We start from the raw sequence: 22789 nt of genomic DNA on the forward strand, positions 1-22789 counted from the left end.
GGACTACGACTTGCTGTCTGTCCTAATATCCCATTTAAGATAGATTGAACTCATAAAATTCCCTGTGATTCTCTGCCTGCACACAGCATGTAGGCAGATGCTACAAGTTGCATGCTGTTCACAAAAAAGGAGAGAGAGAAATGAAGGCATTAGGATGCATCTTTGCTATTTTAGAAGAGACTAAAGCCTAGGAAGACCCATCTTCATATCTTAGAAATGCTCTTAGAAACCTAATACTTCCAAAATTGTTGACAATACAAGTGAGATACATCCTCCTGCCTATCTCTGGAGGAGTGAAGATGACATAATGATCCATGTTTCATTAAAAGGGCTGGAGACAAGAACTGATAAGAAGAGGGCCCGTGAGATGGTCTGATGACCTCTGTAACATGATGGAAGGAGAGAACCAAGTCCCAGAAATGCCCTGTGACCTCCACACATGCTCAGTGGTATGAATTCATGGGTGTGCTGAGTGCACTTGCAGGCACTCAGACAAGTTTGTGTGTGCACACACACACATGCACCCATAGATACTGTTAAAAATCGATGATAAGAAAAAGGTTTATTTCTCAGCTTCTTCTTGGTCTTGTTTGCAATTTGTAGAAAAGCTAACAACAAGGAGCTGGAGAGATTGTTCAGTGCTTAACAGCATTTGTGCTCTTCCAGAGGACCTGATTTCAGTTCTAAGTACCTGCATCAGGCAGACCACACAGATACACATAACATAAACAGAAGTAGAATAAATTATCTTTTTAAGAGGAAGAAAAGCTAGATGTCATGGAATATGCAGCTATTAGGTAAGCTACCGGAACAGCTACAGCAAATCTTCTTGGGCAGACTTCTACTGGTAAGTTCCACATGTAGTGTTAGGCACTCAACCCATTTTTGTTCCTAGAATGGACTTCTTCTAGAAATTTTAATTGGTTGTGACTCCCATTACATGTTAGAATAAGCTATAACAACAATAATTAAAGAAAAAAAGAGTATATCGGAATTGAAGAAGAGCTGTAGTCTGTAGGGTTAGGATGTCTTTATTCAGATAAACACCAGCCAAACACAAGCCAGAGAGAGTGCCCAGAGGCAGTAGGCTAGGGAGGCCAGACACACACACACACACACACACACACACACACACAAACACACACACACACACACAGAGAGAGAGAGAGAGAGAGAGAGAGAGAGACTCCCACGTGTCTGCCACCCCCTTAAGAACACCCCACCCATCATCCTGAACCTTCCCTGACTGACCACGCCCTGGCAGGCCTAGTCAAGCATACCTGTAGCTAGCTCCTAGGAGGCAGGGCTACAGTGTCTTCCTACAAAAGAGGCCACGAATTTGAGACAAAGTGAGCAGAGAATAATACAGGATGGGGTGGGAGGAAGAAGAGGAGAAAATGATATTGTGTTTTAATTTTTAATTGTAAAAAATCTACAAATAAATTATATAAGTAGATGAACAAACAACAAAAGGGATACACATTCTCTTGTCATTTTATTGCTTTTTGAGACAAGGTCTCATGTAGCCGAGGCTGGCCTCAAACTTGCTACAGATGACACCTACAGGATGACTATGAACTTCTGATCCTCTTGCCTCTTACATGCTGTGTAAAGGAATTACAGATGTAATTATAGGCATGTACCACAACCTCGTGTGTGTGTGTGTGTGTGTGTGTGTGTGTGTGTGTGTGTGTGTGGTGTGTGGTGTGTGTGTGTGTGTGTGTGTGTGTGTGTGTGTGTGTGTGTACCTGTATGAGTTTACGTATACCACATACCTGAAGGTGCCCACAGAGACCAGAAGGTGTTGGATCCCCTGGAACTAAAGTTATAGGAGGTTGTGAGCCACCTGATGTGGTACTGGGAACTGGATGTAGGTCCTCTGTAAGAGCAGCAAGTGTTCTTAACACTAAGCTATCTAGCCTGGCCTTGTAGTCTTTTTTTTTTTTCTTGGTAAGTTTTTGTTGTTGTTGTTGTTCGAGAATTTCATACATGCATTTAATGTATTTTGTTCAAATCCACCTTCTGTCCCTCTCCTCCAATCCCTTCCTTATTCCCTCCATGACTTTTCCCTCTCAAGTTTATGTGCTCTGCTTTGAAACCCACTGAGTCAACTCAGTGCTGCCTGTATGAGCCTGGATGTAGGGTAATCAACTGGAGCATGAGTAATCTCTCAGGCTGAAGAAAACTGACTCTCTCCTTCAGCCAGAAGAAATCAGTTATCGACAGCTCTTCATGAGCCCCTGCCCCATCCATGCTAGAATTTTGGCTGGCTTGATGAGGTGTAGATCTTATACACACAGCCACAGCTGTTGTGAGTTCATGTGTGCAACAGTGCTGTCCTCCAGCAGACACTGTTTGAATGCATGTGCCCATTCTCTTTGGCACTTTTAGTCATTCTGTTCCCTCTTCCACAATGATTGTGGTCATTGTGTGTGCCATAAATGTCCCATTTAGGGCTGAGCATCCCAGAATCTAATTCTCTGCACTCTGCTTTAGCCATCTACTGCAAAAACAAGCTTCTCTGATGAGTGTCAAGAGATGAACTAATCTAATGGATACAAAGGTAAGAACTCCAGGGGTAGTTTATGACTATATTCATTTAGCAGGATATTAGTGTTTCCCCTAGGCCCACCATCTAGCTAGCCCCAGGATTTTGGCCTTGTTAGTGATATCATGTGTTCTATCTGACAGAACAGGCTTTAAATCCAGTTAGAAAGCATTTATTTACTCCTATAACATCCATGCCACTCCTGCACCAGTGGGCATATCAATTCCCAGGCTAATCTTTACTGTAACTTATAGCATTCATAGCTGGGTAAGCCTGTTGATTAATTTTCTCCCCTAGTACCATTGTGTAGGATATCCCAGCACTATGCAAGATAGCATAGTAGGGAACATCCTTTGGTATTTTAAACATATTTGTCTAATTGTATGAGTGTTTTGCCTATGTGTTTGTGCCATTTGTGTGTCCGGTGCCTGAGGAGCTCTTTAACCACTGAGCCATCTCTCCAGGCCCCATTCTCTAGTCTTCAAAAGAACTATTTGATAAGAGTGCAATTTTTAATTATAATCAGTCCTTAATGCTAACCTATATTTGACCTGAGGTGTCAGAGTCTATTAGAGGTAAGAATATGACCTTCACATTCTATGTGGGATAACAAAAATTCCATAACTGGAGTTTGATGACTTTTAGCTAGCAAGGGTGAATAAGGAAGTAAGGAGCACACACTTGTTAACCTTGTTAAGGTTATACTGTTGCTTTGCTGGCTACTAGCATTCTAGACCAAGTAAGTTACTGGACTCTCGCCACTCATTTGCTGATTTGTGGCTTTTAGAATGGGTGGAGAGGTTCAACAACTGAGGTTAGGTAAAGTGTTCAGGGGAGGTTTATAGGCCGTGTTGGAACAGTGCACTACAGATGCCCAGGGGACTTTGAGCTTTGACAGAGATGGCAGGTGTCTGTCATCTGTGGAGAAGACACCATTCTCCACAGGCAGTTTTGGTAAGGTCAAAACTCTAGGAAAATTGGTGGATATCATTGCCACAAAGAAGAAGGATGGCTGGGAAGCAAGGCTTTGGGTTAACAGGTGGGGCAGCATAAAGTCCAAGGTCACCCCTGGCTTGATCATTTGGTGCCCTACATCCTTGTGCCATTATTTAATCTGTTGTTCATAGCTGCCAACCTTTGCAATCTGAATTTAAATTTTAACTATGATAAGATTTACATAATATAAACAGCATCATTTTAAAGATACAGTTCACTGTTCCTAAGAACATTTGCATTGCTCTGTAACCCTGAGCAGCACAATCTCCACACCACTATATATTTTACACCCACTAAGTAACAACTGCCTATCCCCCTCCTCCCGGCCCCGCCCGGTACTATTCTACTTTCTCACTCTCTGAACTTGACTAATGTAGTTTTCAAGCAGAAGAATCATCAAATGTGTCTTTAAAGTCCATCCATGTTGCAGATATGTCTTTTGAATGATATTCCAGTGTAATGTAGGTTATAATTTATTTATCGATATAAGATCATTTTAATGTTTCTTCAAATGGAAGCAGCCAAACAATCAACAACAACAAATATGGACTTTTTTGCCCCATACCCTGACATTTTGGTGGGAAGCCTGCAGTTATACCCTCACAGCCATCTGATTAGACGGCTACACTGTTTTTGTATGTCAGGGGAGCCAAGTGCCTCTGCAATTGCCAGTATCTCCTGAGACTTCCTCTAAAATCACAGGCATCAGCAATTTGAATGTGACCAATTGTCCTTCTGCCTTCCAGATAAAGAATTAAAGACACTGAAGAATAGCCTATCAGACAGATTGATTCCTCTAAGGCAGAATTAAGACTTCTCATAACAAACATGTAAGACAAATGCAGTTCATTGGTTTGGACCACCTTTAAAAGGAAAAAAGTCCTTATCCTACTTTTAAAAACCTGGTTGTTCCAGTTTAGCAATGCAGGCCAAGGATGTGGGGGTAGGGAATATAAGTCAAGCTTTGAACACGTTGCACTCTGGGAAATAGCTGTTGCTTTACATCGATAAGTACAGAACCACAATCATCAATCTGAGATTAGAATAACTCATGTCCTTTTGTAGAGATGGGGATGTTTAACAGCCTTAATTACATTTCAGAGAAATCATTAAAATGATTTGTGTTTGCTCATGAGAAGAGGCAGAAATAAATTCCACTGTGCAAAGGGGAAAATCCATATCTCATTCAATGAGTTATTGCTTTCTTGTGTCTTGTTCTCTCTGTATAAAAAGAGTTGATAGAGAGACAAGACATTCTGGAGGGCCTCCAGCTGTTTGACAGCACAGGCGAAGGGAGTGTGGTCAGAGAGTTACCAAGGGATGGCAGATTTAGAGCCTGTCTGGGCTCATGTAATTCATGTTCTTCATTCATTCTCTTCAGTTTCTGCTGCTCCGGCCTCAGGGAACTAATAGAGGATCTTGGAGGGGTTGCATTTTCATTTGAACTGATTTCAAACAGAAGATGTATCATGCTGTTTTCATAGCAGGAACTTCAAACTACAGCATGCCTAGAAGTTACCAGGCAGAGGTTCTGAGTCACCATGTCTGGGTGAATTTTAACAGACAAACACAAAAAAATACATCCTAAAAACCACTCATATTTCTTCCCCTCCAAGATAATGCACTGACTTGGTGCATTTCTGTACATGTTACATGTCTTCACGAATTTAACATTTCATGCTTGGATTTATAAATATACAAAAGACATTGAATGTACAGAAACATGTGAGTCAGTGACTTGTGGATACAGACTAAATACATAGAAGCCAAGGTACTGCCAAGTGAGAACATCATTCTTGAGGGTCAGTGTGGAGCAGGGAGGACACTAGAGGTTGTCACCATTCAGGTCCAGTGAGTGTGGCCAGCCAGAAGACAGCTCAGAGGAAGTTAGGATTACAGGGGCTGTAACAACTACAGGAGAGGAAGAGCAGACCCCAGTGGCCAACCACACAGTGGGACAGGGACACAAGAGAAGTAAGAGGAAATCCTGCTTTTCTGAGTACTATGCTTTGAGTAGATTCTGTGCACAACTTCAGTTCTATTAAGAAAGCTCAGGTTGAAAGAAGCTCCTTTGGAAGGTAAATGAATGCATATCTTGTTACCATAGCATGTCTTTGCAAGGAAAGATGACAATTTCCAGAATGATGCAATTCAAATAAAATACAGAACTGCTGAAAGAGAGAGTAGATAGGGGGAGGAGGACTCATATTTTTCTGAAATGGGGTCTTGTTAAATGATACTAGCTGGCCTGGAACTTGCTGTGTAACCAAACTGGCCTCAGACTTGAGGTAGCCATGCTGCGTCTGCCTCCTGAATGCTAGGATTGTGGGTATGAGAGGCTCTTAACTGGAGAAAAGGAGACAGATAAAGGAGTTAGAACTAGTAAAATCCTGTGATAGTAACAGTGTCAGTAATACCCCACACCAGTCTGATGTCAGTTGTGACAAGGAAGACCTGCTGCTGTCACCTACTGCTGTGTCATAGGTACAGGGTGAGGGAGATGAAGGAGATACATTCGCATGTTTTTTTCTTGTAGCCCTTGAAGAGTGCCTAGACATCTGTCACCAGAGCCATTCTTGGAAGCCGGCCTTGTGGAAAGCTATAGCTTCATTGGAAGTCCTGGTAGTAGAGACAAGGTCAGAGGCCAGACTTCCCATGGATAGAGTTAGGATTCGGATCCTTCATCATCTGCATCTGGAATCTACTCAGCACAAACAAGGGATGTGCCAGGATCCTGTGTTCAATGGTGCAATTATCCATGCAGAAGTCCACACTTAGAATCCCAGTACTTGAGAGGCTAGTGCAGGAGGACCACCATGAACTGAAGGCCACCTTGGACTGCAGAGTGAGACCTTGTCTCAATATCAACAACAAAACAAAAAAGGAATAACTGGATGAAGGAAGAGCTTCCTCTTGTGTCCTCATTTCCGTTTCTCTTTGGTAGGAGATCCCATCTCTTCTCTAATTCTGCATCTACCCCACCCTGAAAGTGACTCAATTCAAGAGACCATTCAGCCCTTCAGTCTTTGCTTGCTTATAGCCTTCCCTTCCCTAGCTCTTACTGGAGTAAGAGCATGCTGAATCTCAAACTATGTTGGGCAAGCAGCTTCGCTTCTCTTGCCTAACTTTTCTCAGGGAGAAAAGGGAATAAAATTATTATTTTCCTCATAAGGTTGTGAAATAAAATATAATGCACATGAACTTACCTAGTTTACTCACTGAATGCCAGGCACTTCATACAGGTTTGTCCCTAGGTTACATGTTTGTTTGTTTTTTCTTTCAAATGTAACTGTTTTAAACCTTTAAAAAAACTTAGCATATAGACAAAAATGAAACAAAAATATTCAAGTTCATATCAACCAGAGTTGATAATTGCTTCATGATTATGCTGATTGCTTTTTGGTTTTTGGTTTTGGTTTGTTTTGTCAAATTGCTATAAGCTAGGGTCATCTTTGAAGAAGGATCTTAACTGAGAAAAATGCCCCCATCCAATGGGCAAGTTAAGCTTGTGGAGCATTTTCTTGATTAGTGGTAAAAAAAGGAAGGCCCAGCCCACTGTAGGTAGTTTCACCCTTGTGGAATAGTCCTGGTCTGTATGAGAAAGGTAGCTAAACAAGCCCTAGAGAGAAAAACAGTAAGCAGAGTTCCTCCATGGTCTACTTGAGTTCCTGCATTCAGGTTCCTGCATGGGAATCCCCCAATGATGGACTGTAACCTGTAAGCCAAATAAACCCTTTCCTCCTCAGGTTGCTAATGGCCATCATGTTTTATTATAGCAATAGGAACCTAACTAGGACAATGATGATGCTTGTGTTGATTTACCAAGAGTTCAGTAAAACTCTTCATATATATTTGAAGTAGATTTTAACCTAGGAAGTGGCTACATTGGTTTATCAGGAGCCCTTCAGAAGCTGAGTGACTGTATATTGTAGCCCTGTTTTATTCCTACCAGGAGCTCCATTTCCCTGGTTCAACATAGGTCTGGACACTATATATCTGTTTACAAATACATCAACTCAGTATAGGTTAGGTGTGAGTTGAAATTTTTCTACATGGATATATAAATGATTTGTTTTTCTATAATATCATTGTTTGGAGGTTAACTCATTTTTAAATATAGGCTTGGTTTATTTATAGCTGGAAACTGACCTACTTTATAAATTAGCACATATTTTAAGAGTGTTCTATTGATGGGCATGAAGATTGGGTGCAATGTTTTTCACCATCTAATTATAAACTATTCTGTAATAAATACTTTTATGCCTCACTATTGAAGTACAGGTTAAATATTTTTTTTCAGGATGGACCTCTGCAAAGGAATTCTGTATTGTAGGTAAAGCCACATTACTGCTTTCTCAGATACTATTAAATTATTCTCATCAAAAAGGTTTAAGAATTCTTATTTTCTGACATCCTTGATAATACTAGGTATTGTCACTTCCTAATTTTGACACAAGACTATCTTTTCATATGTTTAGTGGTGATTTTTCCCTTTGTGACTTTGCCTGTCTTTGTCAATTTGACACAGTTCATTCTTTTACAGAAAATTTTTTAAAAAATTTTTGCATGTGTAGGTATGGTGCCTGAATGTTTATATGTGAAGCACACATATGCAGTGACTGCAGAGACCAGAAGAGGGTATCAGATCCACTGGACCTGGAATTACAGATGATTGTGAACTGACATGTAGGTGCTGAGAATTGAACCAGGATCTTCTGGAAGAGCAGCCAGTGCTCTTAACCACAGAGTAATCTCTCCAGCCCCCATAATTCTTTCTTTGTGTGTCTGTGTTACTAACAATCACTTTTAAGGTTTTGGGTTAATACCTTATTCATTGTTATATATTGCTTGTCCAACAAAACGTCCAATGCAGAAAACTCCATACATGATCACTGCTTGAGTCAGCTAAAACTCCATTCTGAATCTCTAATACCTAAATCTTAACTTATATTCTACCTGGATAGAACTTTTTGATGTTGGCTTAGTCTCCACTGGGAATTAGAAACAGAAACTCTGGCTAATGATGCACATGAATATGATTAGGTTCATGGAGAAATGGAAACAATGAGAAGGAAAGTGGTTTGTCTAGTGCCAGACTACAAGTGAGTATCATAGCTAAGAAAGAAATCAGGTCTCATGAATGTAATCCAATCTTCACCTCCAAAGTTACACAAAACCCACTGGAAGAAGAAAACTGTGAATATCTAACTTACCTTGTAGCTGTTTTCCAGCGTGCTCTCCCACTTCAGTCTAGTCGAATATCCTGCCATGTTTTTTTGGTAGTAACTTTCATCTTCCTTTTCCAATTTTTCAGTCGATTTTTTCAGTTTGTTGAGGAGCTAAAGTAAAATATCAGAGTCAGACAGTCATTGACATATCTACAAGAGAGCTCTTGTCATTCCATGAATCATATGTGGCCCAATGTTTCCCACTTCATAGCTCTTTACAAGTAATAATTACTGCAGAAGACAAAACTTAGGTTTTCGGTTTTGTTTTGTTTTTGAAATGATTAATGGACATTGAATGTAGTCTCAGTGTACTCCCAGTTTTGTGCTTGAAGAAATGGAATTCTCAAACATGAAGTGATTTGTCCACATCCCTCACATCAAGAAGGCCAAATGACTGAATTTGATAATTTACAATGCAGGTCTTGGGTCTCCAACAGCAATCGACTGGGACAGCTTGTAAGTTTCTCCATTCCTTCCCAGGAAAAGTAGAGACCTGTTTGCTCATATAAATTTTAGAACTATTTCTATGATAGGGTACCAAACTTTCATTGTAAAACTAGAAGTAGAACCTTGAAATGAGGCATCATGCATCAGAAGTCTCATTTCTGCTGCAGGAGAAGTTCACTTTCATAAGCTACAGGATTGTTTTACATCTCTGATGGGAATAATGGCCCCCACTTCATTTAGTTGTTGGATGGATTCAGTAAGGTAATACATGTGAGATACATATTGCACCATGTATCTGACACCTACTACAACACTAGCCTAAGATTCGTGCTCATGTTAGCTTCAAGTTAAGGATGGGCAGACACACAGTTTCCTTTCATTTTGCTCTCCAAGGATCTGTCCCTCATAAATAGTCCCATCCATGATATTTGCTATTCTGATTGCTAAGTCACTGGGAAATCAAGGTAATGAAAAACTCCTTGGATCACAGTAGTTGGAATGACTAATGGAAACGTCCAGGCAAGCAATTCCACTTCTGAGAAATGAAGATTTGGATTGCATGAATGATTTTCAACTTTAGTATTCTTGGGTATGAACTGGTATTTCTACAGTAGCAACTTCTAGGGCCCCCAGTAGAGAAATTCAAGCATTATCTAGCTCTGTAATGAGTTTGTAGTAGGCTCTCAGATGACACTCGTGCATATGTTCCTCCAGCTACACTTGAAGGGCCATGGAGAACCCTCCTGATGTTAGCAGTTTCAAGGACAGAGACAGAGGCCTTTTTTTTTATTATTTTATGAATGACATTCTTTATGTTTAAGGACATTGTGACTAATGTTACAATAATAGGGAACATTCATTCAAGATGCTGAATACTAATACTATTCACTTTATTATTCCAGTCAATACACTGCTGTTCTGTGATGTATGACCTATACAAGGCACATTCAGTTTTGTATTTCAGGTGTAATGAGCCACATCTATCTGTGGAAACATGGGCTTGTGAATTTTGACCTGATAACAATATAGTGCCCTGATACTGGAAAGAACTGATAAGCCCGGGGGACTTATCAGAGAGAACAGTCAGAGACACTGGTGGAGTGGGAGGCAAGTCCAAGTCAGGAAAGGCCTTAATGGGTCACATAACAGAGTATAAGCAATATGCTGAAGCCACCAGAAAACGTTCCAAGACATTTCATAAGAGGATGAATGCAGATGACTTTAGTTTCAGGAAAGTCACCCTGTATGTGAGTGACAGTAAGAGCCAACACTAAAGGCAAAGAAGCCTGCCTGCTAGTTGCAGTAATCCAGGCAAATGATGGTTGTGGCCAGGGTGAATGGTGTCAGGGAGATGCATATACGTCAACAGGCTCAAGAAGCAATTGGTCTAAGGGTTAGAATTGGAAGGGTGTGGCAGCTAATGATAGCCAGAGACCCAGAAAACATGGGGGGAAAGACTTGCCTTAGGTAGAAAGAGTTGATTTTTAGAGGTGCCAAGAGACAGTGTAGAGACGGATATGGCTAGAGATAAAAATTTAGGCATTGTCAGTATAGAAATGAGAGTTGAAGCCTTGGCAGTTTATACATTGAGAAGCTATTATTTATTGAGTGCCTGATAGTGAAAATCTTTTGTTGGATACTGGAGACACAACAATGAATTAAACAGAGAGGGCCTGGGGAGAAATCCTCAGATACAGCAATATGTAAGGGCCAGGTGGCAAAAAATGACATCCATAAAGGAGCCAAAGATAAAATGTCCAGAGATGTAAAGAGACCAAGAATGTGATACTGATAAAGTTAAAAGAAGAGACTGTCTCCAGAAGGGGAGATAAATGATGTGCAATACTTCTAAGAAGTTTGTGGGATAGCTTGAGAAATGAACAGGGAAGTGGAGACAGGGAGCAGATAACCCTTCAAATATATCTTAGTGCCAGGAGAGAGAATGATGCAATTGAATGGATCATGAAAAGTTGCCTCTGACTCCTCATGCTCTTCCAAGGCAGGAGGTGCATTGGAGTAAGTGGATGAGTGTCCCCAAATTTGCATGTTGAATCCTCACTTCTCTACATCGTTGCATTAGAAGTGGGAGTCTTTGGGGACGTCTCAAGAGTGGAGCCCTCATGAATGAGATCAATGGCCTTATGAGAGGAACCCAGAGCTCTCTTTGCCTTATGAGGCTATGAAGAGATGCCCGAAGTTTTGGCACTCACCAGAATCAAAAGATGATGGCTCCTGATGTCTAGGATTCTAGAACCATGGCCATTCTGACTGTATAGAAGTTCAGTAAGATGTACTCATTGGGCAGGTGTTTGAGTGACTTCCTTCAACTAGCTGTGTGATATTTTTTGTTTGTGGGTTAGTTAAATCATTTTATTTAGATTTTTGTCTTAAAGCTATGAGGAATACATTCTGCTGTTCTAGTTGCCCAGGCTATGGTAACTTCTTATAGCAGCTCAAACAGAGCAAGACAGACCTGAGAATTCAGAAGACTGAGGGAAGAACCATTGTGGGTCAGGAGGGTGTTGTCTAAGACAGGACAAGAAGGGTAAAAAGAAGAGGCTCTGACGCCGGGCATTGGTGGCGCATGCCTTTAATCCCAGCACTCGGGAAGCAGAGGCAGGCGGATCTCGGTGAGTTCAAGGCCAGCCTGCCAGGATAGGCTAAAAACAAAAATAAAATAAAATAAATAAGAAGCTCTGAGAAACAGGGTGGCATAGCCTCAGAACACAGGATGAACTTGGCTCTCCCTTGTAGACACCCACTAAAAGTGGGTAGTGAGGTAAGAAATGACCCAGTCCTTTGGGAGTGGGTAGAAAACATGGGTGGGGGAAGAAGATGTGGGTCTAGGCTGGCTTCCTCAGCAGAACTGGGATTGCTTAGCAGGAAAACAGGAAGAACCACTGAGCGGTGCAGGGGAGACTTAACTGATGATAGGGTGCTTCCATGTGCTTGAGAAATGAAAGGCAGGTCTGGTGTTCACTTCAAATAAAAAAAAAAAAAAAACAAGCAAAAGGCAAGTGATAGTTTAAGCAGTGACTATGGGAAGGATCTGTGGAGTCATTACACTCAAAGATTATGGTTACAGATCTGCTGTAGGAAGGTGGGTGGAGGGCACTGGCGACTTCCCGGCTCCATCCCCTCAGGGAAGCTACTAATGATGGAAAAAGAAATGCACCCCTCAGCTGTACCAGCTTTTCTGTTGTTGCTATTGCTTGACATCAAGGAAGAATAGCTTCTAATGAGGGCTGGGAAGGCTGGACGTGTCGGGGTGCTGAGAATCTCTACATATTATGAATTAGCTTCCTCCGTGGCTGCTCATTATTCAACACTTGTTCTGATCATTTTGAACTGTGAAGACTGACACATGAAGAAATAAGAACCTTCCAAATCTTGCTAACAGTGAATTTAAGTTATTCAGCTAACAATTTCTTCAGATGAAATGATAGAGCCACTATCAATGACAATTTTCTTTTCCCTTTTAAGAATCTTTGGGACTATAATGGTGCTGGGCTGCTTACCTTGGGGGAGGAAGCATGGGATGTTTTAGTTTCCAATATGAAACACATACTACAAGAGTTAGGCTAGTTAATCTTTTGAGGTACAGCCCAACATCACTTGTGTTCAATTTTTGTCTAAGAACATAGTTGTCTGGTTTACTCTTATTTAACCCATCAGTGTTGTGGCCTACACATAGACAGTTAGCATTCTGAAGTGGCCTTGGAGAATCAGGGGCTCTGCAACAGGAAGGCTGTGTGGCCTCACAATGTCCTTCATTTCCAGCACCACAGAACTCGTGGTCCATTAGTATATGTCTGGATCCTGTGGGTTTCTACATGCATTACCTGACTTTAAGTAAGTTAACGACAAGCTCTCTAGTGTCTTTAAAGCATTTCTGTCAGGAATGCTTGGTTGTTTTCGCTAAGAAAGAAAACATGAAGAAACAAGCTCAGCTCAGTGGATCCTCTCTTCTGCTCATGGATACAAATACATCAGTGTTCACAGGGAAAAGATCTGGGTGATGAAGGAAGATGTGACAAGAACTTAATGTAAAATGTAATAACTTACTATCTAAAAAAGTTCAAATGTCCAAGATGAATGGTAGGAATGTAAATTTATGTTTCCTGTTATTAATTCCTTACCTTCCCCCAAGGGTGTATTTTATTTGCATACTTATTTAATGACTATGATTTCCTGGTTATATGAACATACCAGGGCTAGCTAACCACCTCAAATGTCATTTTATTTTTCTCTCATCTTATAAGCATTTCTACCTTTTGTTTTATAATGTTCACAACATATTAGTATAATATGCAAAGTGATATATATAGTATCCTATAAACATAAAGGATATATACTTATTTGGAGTGGGAGCTGAGATTTTCTTTTAAAACATAGGGTTTTCTATCAAAGCTGGGGGCACTACAAGTCTAATATGCCATGTTAGTGATACAGTTCAGAAATCTTATGAAGCCCAGAGGACTTTTGAAGTGGCTTTTCATGCTTGGCCAACTTATGGATCCCTACAGAAGGAGGGGCCAGCCAGTTCACTGTATTCCTGGGGAGGGAAGTATACCCACTGCCATGATGGCTCCTCACCTTCTGTTTCTCCTTCTGGGTCACGGACTGCTTGGAGCTTTCTACAAGGTGGAAAAGTGCTTCATGCTTCTTGGTACTCATCATTAATTTTTTCTTAGCCTAGAGACAGAAACATAGGATCAAGAGAATGGAAAAAGAAAAAAGAAGCAGAAACTGCTATTTAGAGAAAAGCTCTTCCGTTTTGGAATGAGGTCTGTTTGTAAATGATTGTGAGTTTTTACTTTTTTGTTTCCATCCTTCATCTCAAAATATACTCAAAATACTACAGCAGCAAATATATTGGTAGGGTACCACTGTGTATTTTGTCATGATATTGGGTATTATATGCAAGAGAGTTAGACATTTGCTAACTCACCTTGAACTCCTCTGGGGCTTTGGGCTCTCGAGTGCTGGAATTACAGGCACACACAACCAAGCCCAGACTAAGAGTTCAGACTATAAAATGAAATAATGTCGGGAGAAAGTCCAGGACTCTCTGTCCTTGGGAATCAGCAGCAAAGCTTCCCTGAAACTTGTGAAGATGCTACACAAGGGAGTTCAAGGAACAAGCTGCTCACAGCCCCTCCTCTATCCATCCCATCATATGCCTGATGATAAATGAGTGAGTCAAGAGTACTTAGTCCTTCAGAATTTGCAATTTTGTCTGCAAAGCAGACATGCACTTCACAATTGACATGTGAAACCTCTTCTTGCATTGAAATGAGGGAGGAAATGATTACAGCTCAAGAATTTCGTGTGATCTAATGACTGTTATTCTTCATAAAACAATAAAAACATTTTGTTTAGAAAAGCTACTTATCAGAAACTGGGGAATAGTAGGAGGTGCTTTTTCTTCTTTGAAGTAAACAACTATAGAACATTGTCTCTAGCTTTTGATCCATTGTATTGACTTTCCTGTGAGAACTCAGTGTTTACAGATGATTGTTTTTTCAAAACAAGCCCCCCCCCCACTTTAAAAAAAAACAGAAAATCAAGAGCAAAATTAAAGACAAGTGTTTGCATGCTTTTGTTGGACTCTGAGATATGATCTCAATGTGACTTTCCTGGGCCTCTTTATCAGTACATCTACCACAAGGGTAGGAATTTGTCTGTCTAGAACAGTTCTGATCTTGGTCTCTGGAGTCTTCGATTTCAGCAGAAGCTTCAGAAACAAGCCTGAGGAAAGCTGCTTCTGAGGGCATCTCTGCATATTTGGTATAGGTGGCTGTTTACTTGCAAAGGTTATTTTGGGTTATTAACATTTGGGATATGAAAAGAAAGAGTTCAACTCTTGGAATGTATGTCTTCTTCAAGGACATGGTTGGGTTTTCTTAGCAGATTCCCCGGCCTCTCATCCTTCTTACTCAAAGCAACTCCTCCTACACTGGATTATTCCAGAGTAATCTTCTGTACATGTGGACCTCATCTGCTGTTTCTGTAGCTTAAGAACCAGTAATGGAATTCTCTAGCTTCTCACACCAAATCAAAATTCATCTAGAAGGACTCATGTGCTGTTTCCTGCATTTGTTATCTAGCCAACTAAGTTTTCAAGTAATTGAAAACTAGGAGCAGGCCTTAGTGTAGTGTTTACAGAAGGTAAACCATGTGCACTTGTAGAATGAATACACGTGTTTCCTTTGAGATCACCACACTCTTTACATTCCATAGCAAGGTAGAGATCACTAGCAGCCTATACAAATGAAAAACCAAAATGGAGTTTGCTACTTTACCTAAATTGCAAACTTCACAGAGAGGCAGCCAATATAATATGATGGAAAAGAGCAATGACTCTGGAGTCCAAGAACTTCTAAGACTTCTTAGTTTAACCATTAACCAGATTCAAAACCTTGGAAATAACCTTGACAGCCCAAAGTCATGTATCACCTTCACTGGTGTAATGATTGAATATACAAACATGCAGTTCTTGGCATGTAAGAAATGCCACGTAAATATTTCCATAAACAGTAACCATACTTTGAGCCATCCTCTGCCTTGGATAACTTGGATAACAAAGTTATTTTCTTTTCAATAGGTGTGCAGAAAAGCAGTAGGAAACACCAATACGTGTGCACAAAAGCAAGAAGTTCTGTCCTAAAAACTGAGTTTATGTAAATGCTGTTTGTATATACTTGCCTTGATTTGCTGATTCCAGTTGTTAATAACAAGATTTGCTGTCTTTTCAACTTCATTATCAAGCTATCAAAAAGAAAAGCAGGAAGAAAAATTATTGCTTTCTTGCTTAGTCACTGTTATTAATTAAATGTCCATGAATATAAAAACTCATAGATTAAAACCTATTTCTGCAGCATGGCAGGAGACATGCTGATGCCAACCAGCCTAGTACTTCCCTTAGTCTTGAGAATATTCAAGAGTTGTAACTATCATTGCCTTGAAGTAATCTCACATTGGCAAGCAGAAAAGTATCATTTAGAACAAATTGGGTTCATGGCAGTGATAGAGTTAACAAAATTGATAAGACCATTTTAAAAGTATCAAAAAAATTGAAAATAACCTCCAATTTTATCATCTCAAAGTAATTCTTGTTAACATTTTGGGAAGGATCTTCCAGTTGAGATTCTATTACTTATTAGATTTCTTTCATATTGTGTTTTCATTTAATATCATATGTGAAACTTGCTAGCCTAAAATGCACAGAGATTCACCTTCCTCTCCGTTGAAAGTTTGTTTGTTAAGAACATTTTTATTATGCCGGGGTTTGAACCTAAGGCCTCAAGCATGAGTATCAAGTGTTTATTTCGTTTTTTTGTTTTTTGATTTTTGGGGGTTTTTTTGCCACTGAGTTATACCCAGCCCTAGAAATCTTGCTTTTAAGAGAAAAGAGAAGCTCTGACTCACCGATTTTCTCTTCTTCTCTTGCATACTCAGGATTTGATGAGTAGGCTTTATTGCTTCCAACTCAATTGCTTTGCCAAGTTTTCTGGAAATAGAACATAAGGTTGCAAATCATTGTCCGGGGTTTCCAGCTACTGCCCTAATACATTTCTAGGGAGATGAGTGGCAAGTTATAGCTTATCCAGTGCAGGTTTGATGTGGGGCATCGGCACCCACACACTCTAAATGTGTGACACCTCCCTTCAGGGTTGGGGACAAAGGTGTGGGTGTGGGGAGGTGGGTGAGGTACAGGGCCAGAGTTCCTGGAAGCACTCACTGATGTAGGTCTGCTGCAGATTTCATGCTCTCTGAGGCCCAGGCCCAGGCATTGCTGAGACAGCTAGAGACAAAAAAAAAAAGGGGGGGGTGGAGGTGTCATTTCCTAGTGAGAGCTGAGAAATCAAGCATTACAGTCCATGAACTGCCTTCAATCTCCTATTAGTTCCCTTGCTGCAGTTTCAATTTCTCCATGAGATTAAATTCAGCCAGTATATTTATTTGCACCACAGACATTATACACACTGTTTTCCCCCAATCTTTCTTTTAATTTTTTTTTCCATTTGGATTTTCATCTTCTATTTTATGTCTGCATAAAATCAGGGAAATAAAGTGGCCGAGGAAAGGAACAGGTGAAGGGGAGGAATTTAGAGAACCCTCACAGACAAATCTTTTCTGGTCCCTCATTTTACAGGTGAATAAACCAATAAACCAGGTCTTTCAGGACGTAAGTGACACAGAATTTGAGCCCTAGCACGTTGTTTGTGTTGCTCTTGGGGTTGGAGTCCAAATCCTGCACCATGGCTGACTTTTAAGACAGCCTCAGATCTTCCCTGGTCCTTTGTGTCCATGAACACAGAGGGTCAGTGCCATGTTCCTGGAGGCATAGAGGGAGGACAGGGAAGCCTGATATTATTTTCTCCCATAGCAGGAGTCAGCTCTTAGGAGTTCATAAGGCATCCTTGGAAGTGAGGACAAATTGCCTCAGTTAACTGCAGGGACAGGGCCCATGGCACTTTTGATGGAGAGGAAGGGAGGAAGTTACATTCTGGTCAGAATCGGAGTGGAGCAGAAATGCGCCTCCAGTGGCCGAGTCTTCATCCTGCACCAGGACAATGGGAAAACCAGACCAGAGGCCAGGATTTCTACAATCTAAACCAGCACCAAAGTGTGCCTACTGCGTGCTTTCAGAGACCGGAAATCATGGGAAAGATAAAATTAATCCACATTCCCATGAAGGGGCGAGTGGTTGTTTGGTGACAGTGAGTGCAGGGATATAAACAAGAAGAAGCAACTTGGGGTGTGTTGAAATGTCTGACTTTTGTGGTGGTTAGTTCTGTAGTGTATACCTCTATTAAACTGGACCAAACCTACACTTAAAATTAGTGGGTCTAGATGAGGTGGCTTGCCCCCGTAATCCCAGCAACTGAGAGGTGGAGGCAGGAGGATCAGGCCATCCAAGGTTACATGAGGAATTTGTGATCAGCTCAGGTTACATGGGACATTGACTCCAACAACAAATAAGTGTTTATTATTTCATGTACATTAAACCAAATATAATCGTGTTTATTAAGGATATGAGGAATATTCCACAAAAAGAACCTCCCAGGTGATTTCAGAGCTGCTGGATGGCTTGACAGGAAATGTATGTGTGGGCCCCAGAGAGCCCAGAGCCCAGGTCGGAAAGCAGATATCTCTCTGGTCCTGGTTTCTTCTGTGACCCTGGAAGACTCACTTGGCTTTTCTGAGCCTCGTTAAACTGATCTTGTAAAATAACACATTGGGATATCTGTGCAAGCATCTAACAAAGATTTGATATAGAGAAATACTCAACTAGCTTTTACCACTAAACACTACACCAGTGCTAACTCACTGGCCATTCTGAACATGTCTGCTATTTTGATGCCAGGGTTGCTATAGTGGCATTTAGGAGGTAACTGAATTATTAGAATCAAAATCAAAATGGCCATTCATGGAATTTCCCTCCTCATTAGGTGTCCTGCTAAGTAGACTTGTATTATTTCATTGAATTCAGTAACTGTGCGGAATGGGTTTTATTTTTGTTTTTATGTTATAGTATATTTATTATCATTATTCATGTTTCTTTCAGGCAGGGGTCTCACACTGTAGCCATACTGGTGTGATTCCCTATGTAGCCTAAGGTGGCTTCAAACTCATGGCAATCCTCCTGCCTTAGCAGACTTACATCAGCATCACTGCATTCAGTTTCATTTCCGTCTTAAGGAGACATTTAGACAAAAAATGAATTGTCCAAGACCACTCACCTGGTAAGTGGTACAACTAGAGTTTAAACTGGGAAGTCCAAGTGGAAGTCTAACCCCACCACACCATTGCACTGACTTCTTTGTAGTCTACCAAGATATTGCCCTAAAAATAAAAGTGGAGCAAAAACCAGAGCAGTTTCCAAGCAATTTGCTATCATCACAATGGTGCCCAAGCAGAAGTGGGAAACTTTTTTCCCCCTCTCTTATCTTCACCAGGAGGTGTCTCAGCAAGAACACTTCAAGTTCAGGATCATATCTGCATGCATTAGTACAGAAGCGTCATAGCAAGTTATCATTAATGGACAGTTCTTATTGTGGCAAAATACTGAGTGTTTGTGCCTCCCATGCTAAGCCCTTCATATACAGTTTACTTCATTTGCCATTCAGGCTTCATGACAACACAAGCCATATATACACTCAAATATACAGATGAGCACATCTGCACCCTGTACAGGAAGCAGTGGCTAGGCACAGGGAGACCAAGATCCTTGTCAAAAGTCACAGACTAGAGATAATGGGGAATTCACACTTACTGCCTCTAAGACCTTCTGGTTTGACACTACTTTCTAGATGAAAAAGCATTACCAGCCAGGTGGTGGTGGCAACGCCTTTAATCCCAAACACTCAGGAGGCAGAGGCAGGTGGATTTCTGTGAGTTTGAGGTCAGCCTGGTCTACAGAGCAAGTGCCAGGGCAGGCTCCAAAGCTACACAGAGAAGAGAAACCCTGTCTGGAAAAACAAAAAACAAACAAGGACTTTCAAGGGTTGTTATAATCCACTAAGCATTTGAGACAATGCCTGTCCCAGAATAAGTCCCGAAGACCTGCAAGCCATGCTTGGTGGGATTGTACCTGCCATGTGTGTGGGAAAAAACTGTGCGTGAGAACTTTTCACTCTTAAATTTTTTTAAAAAAGGATTTTTTCCTTACCTTTGTCATGGTACTTACTTTTTATTTGTGCTCTGTAGTGCTTTGCTTAGCTTGACTGCCAGTTTCTGAAGTCCTTTGGAATAGTTAATCTCCAGGTTGGCCCTGTGAGCAAAGGTCTTGTTAATAAGTAGGATGCAATGGTCAGAATTAGCAAGAGCACACATAGACAAAGACACACAGGAGATGAGGGTAGGGGAGGTAGAGATAGATAGATAGATAGATAGATAGATAGATGATGTATGATAGATAGATACATAGATGATAGATATATGTATAGATATGTAGATAGATAGGTAGATAGATGTTAGATAATGATGGTAAATAGATAGATAGATAATAGATATACACATATACTCACACACATATACTCAGACACAAAGAAACAGAGACGCAGACACACAGACATACAGACATATACACTCTGACACATAAAAGGTCAGAATGAAAATGCAGTGTCTTCATGAGAAAGATGTATCTATAAACAGAAGGATTCTTTTGTTTTTTGGCAAACCCTTAAGAATATCAAAGAGTATTCCCCAAAGAGAAAGTATTCTACTTAATTTTCTTTCCACCAATGCTATGGGTTGGATTGTGCCTCCTTCAAAGAGGTTGTAGTGTTCAATCCTGGTGTACTAGTTACTTTTTTCACTGTGTGATGTGATGCAGTGTGAGCAGAGATGGCTTCATTTCAGCCCACGGTTGGAGTATACAGTCCACTGTGGTAGGGACACACTGCAGCTGATCACATTTTGTCTGCAGTCACAAAGCAGACAGAGCAACCACCGGACCTTAGCTCAGGTTCTCCCATTTACTTGGTCCAGATCCCTAGCCAATGAGATTGTGTAGCAGGCCTTGGTCTCCTCACCTCAGTTAACCCCTTCTGAAATTGCCATCAGAGACATGCCCAGGGGTACTTCTCCTATGTGATTTTAGGCCCTGCCCAGTTGGCAGTCACTATTAACCATCACACACAGGATATGTGGATGTATCTGGAGCTGGGTTCTGTGAAGATGATGATCAAGTTCAGATGAGGCCCAAACACAATCTGATGTGTCCTTATAAATGGGGGGGCACTGGACTCAGGGATAGGCATGTGCATTGGAAAGACCCTATGAAAGCAGGGATCAGAGGAAGATCTGTAAGCCAAGGCATTATCAGCAAATCACAGGAACCGAGGAGGGGACATGGGACAGCATCCCCAAGTCAGTCCAACAGCAGGAACCAACAGGGTGATGCCTTAACCTCATCAGACCTCTGGTCTCCAGAACTATTACACAGGAAGTCTTGTTGTTCAAGCCACCAGGCTGTGCCACTTAGTCTGGATAATCCTAGACAAGTGACACAGCTAGTAAAGAGCATATCTGTCACTGATCCCATCAGCTCCAAATCTACATAGAAGCTGGAAATTAAAAGGTGTGATTGAACTAGCCACGTGCTAGCTTCAGGTAGTCTGCTGCCTTGACCTTCCAAGTAGCTGGCTTTAGACAGATGGCCAGCCTCATTGGTTCTCTCTCTCTCTCTCTCTCTCTCTCTCTCTCTCTCTCTCTCTCTCTCTCTCTCTCTCTCTCAGGGTTTCTCCGTGTAACAGCTCTGGCTGTCCTGGAACTCACTTTGTAGATCAGGTTGGTCTTGAACTCAGGGATCCACCTGCCTCTGCCTCCCGAGTGCTGGGATTAAAGGATAAAATTACTCTCTTCTTAAAATTAGTTTACCACTTCCTAGTTATAGGTCCATCTGTAGCTACAATGAGTTATGTTCCTATTCACCTCTCTCTCTCACACACACACCCTGTTCTTTTTGAAAAATTACTTCTATCCACTTTCAGTTTCTTAAAAAAATAATTTTATTTGTATGTGAGTGTGAATCCACCACAGTACATACTCAGAGGCCAGAGGACCACTTGAAGGAGTCAGTTCTCTCCTTCCACTGTGTAGAGCCTGGGAATCAAACTCAGGTCCTCAGGTAGTCAAGCTCAGTGGTGAGTGCTTTTATCTACCTAGCCATCTCGATAGAGCATTAAATACGATGAATGCATAGTTCTTGACTCACAGTGCTGGGCACAAAACAAATAGTAACTATTATTTGATGATGATGATGATGGTGATGATGATGATGATGATGATGATGATGATGGTGATGATGGTGATGATGATGGACATTCATAGGGAGACAGCCCAGGGAAAAGAGTGCAGTCCTTTGTGTCACTGTCTCTCCATCAGGGCTTCTAGGTCAAGAGGGGGATGCTGACAGGAACAGCCTCTCCCTCACAATTCAATTTCACTTCCAGAATGTTCTCACGGGTGGGCACTACAAAGGGACTCAGAGGTGGAGTGAAGAGAGACAACTACCATAAGGGATCACTGCTTTCCTGAACCTTGGTAACTTCATTAGATTCATAGGGAAAAGAAGGTGGGGCTGTGGCTTTGGGAGGAGGCTCTTTGTTTGCTTTCAGATGATTGGCAGTTCCGAGTCTGGCCATCTCTGTTCCTGAACACCCACCCATATCCACTCCCTCTCTTCTTTCCCTGCCTCCTCTCCAAGATCTCAGGTTGACCTTGAACTTGACTTGCATAGCTCAGGGTGACCTTGAATTCCTAATTCTCCTGCCTCCACCTTCTGGATGCTGGGATTATAGGCCTGTATAGACGTGGTTTAACTTTCACTGGTGTTCTCTTAAGAAGGTAGGGACCCACCTGAGGAGTTTCAGTTGCCAAGTCAGGATTTATTGTGTTGGTATCAGTGCTAGGGCAGATTTATGAGTTTCCAGATTAAAATACCCATCACCCACACATGAAGATTATGTATCCAAACAATGCCCTGTGTCCAATAAAGTGTGACTACTTTGTGACTCTGCAGATACTTGGCCTGTGCTCTGTCTGTACACAAAGTGGC

At 41.2% G+C, this 22789-nt stretch overlaps 1 protein-coding gene across 1 annotated transcript in view; it reads right to left on the reverse strand.

The window, feature by feature from the left end:
* Positions 1 to 17004, reverse strand: part of Nostrin (nitric oxide synthase trafficking) — a 33091-nt gene extending 16087 nt beyond the window's left edge. Inside the window, exons 1-5 of the mRNA XM_035447069.1 lie at positions 16964 to 17004; positions 16651 to 16732; positions 15928 to 15990; positions 13816 to 13914; positions 8758 to 8883 (exon numbers count right to left, since the gene is read on the reverse strand). Coding sequence (XP_035302960.1) covers positions 8758 to 8883; positions 13816 to 13914; positions 15928 to 15990; positions 16651 to 16732; positions 16964 to 16989 — 396 coding nt within the window. The 5' untranslated portion in view covers positions 16990 to 17004. The remainder of the gene's footprint in view (positions 1 to 8757; positions 8884 to 13815; positions 13915 to 15927; positions 15991 to 16650; positions 16733 to 16963) is intronic.
* Positions 17005 to 22789: the final 5785 nt, after the last annotated feature.

This window comes from Cricetulus griseus, chromosome 6 (assembly GCF_003668045.3).
Source record: "Cricetulus griseus strain 17A/GY chromosome 6, alternate assembly CriGri-PICRH-1.0, whole genome shotgun sequence".
NCBI classification, from domain to species: domain Eukaryota; kingdom Metazoa; phylum Chordata; class Mammalia; order Rodentia; family Cricetidae; genus Cricetulus; species Cricetulus griseus.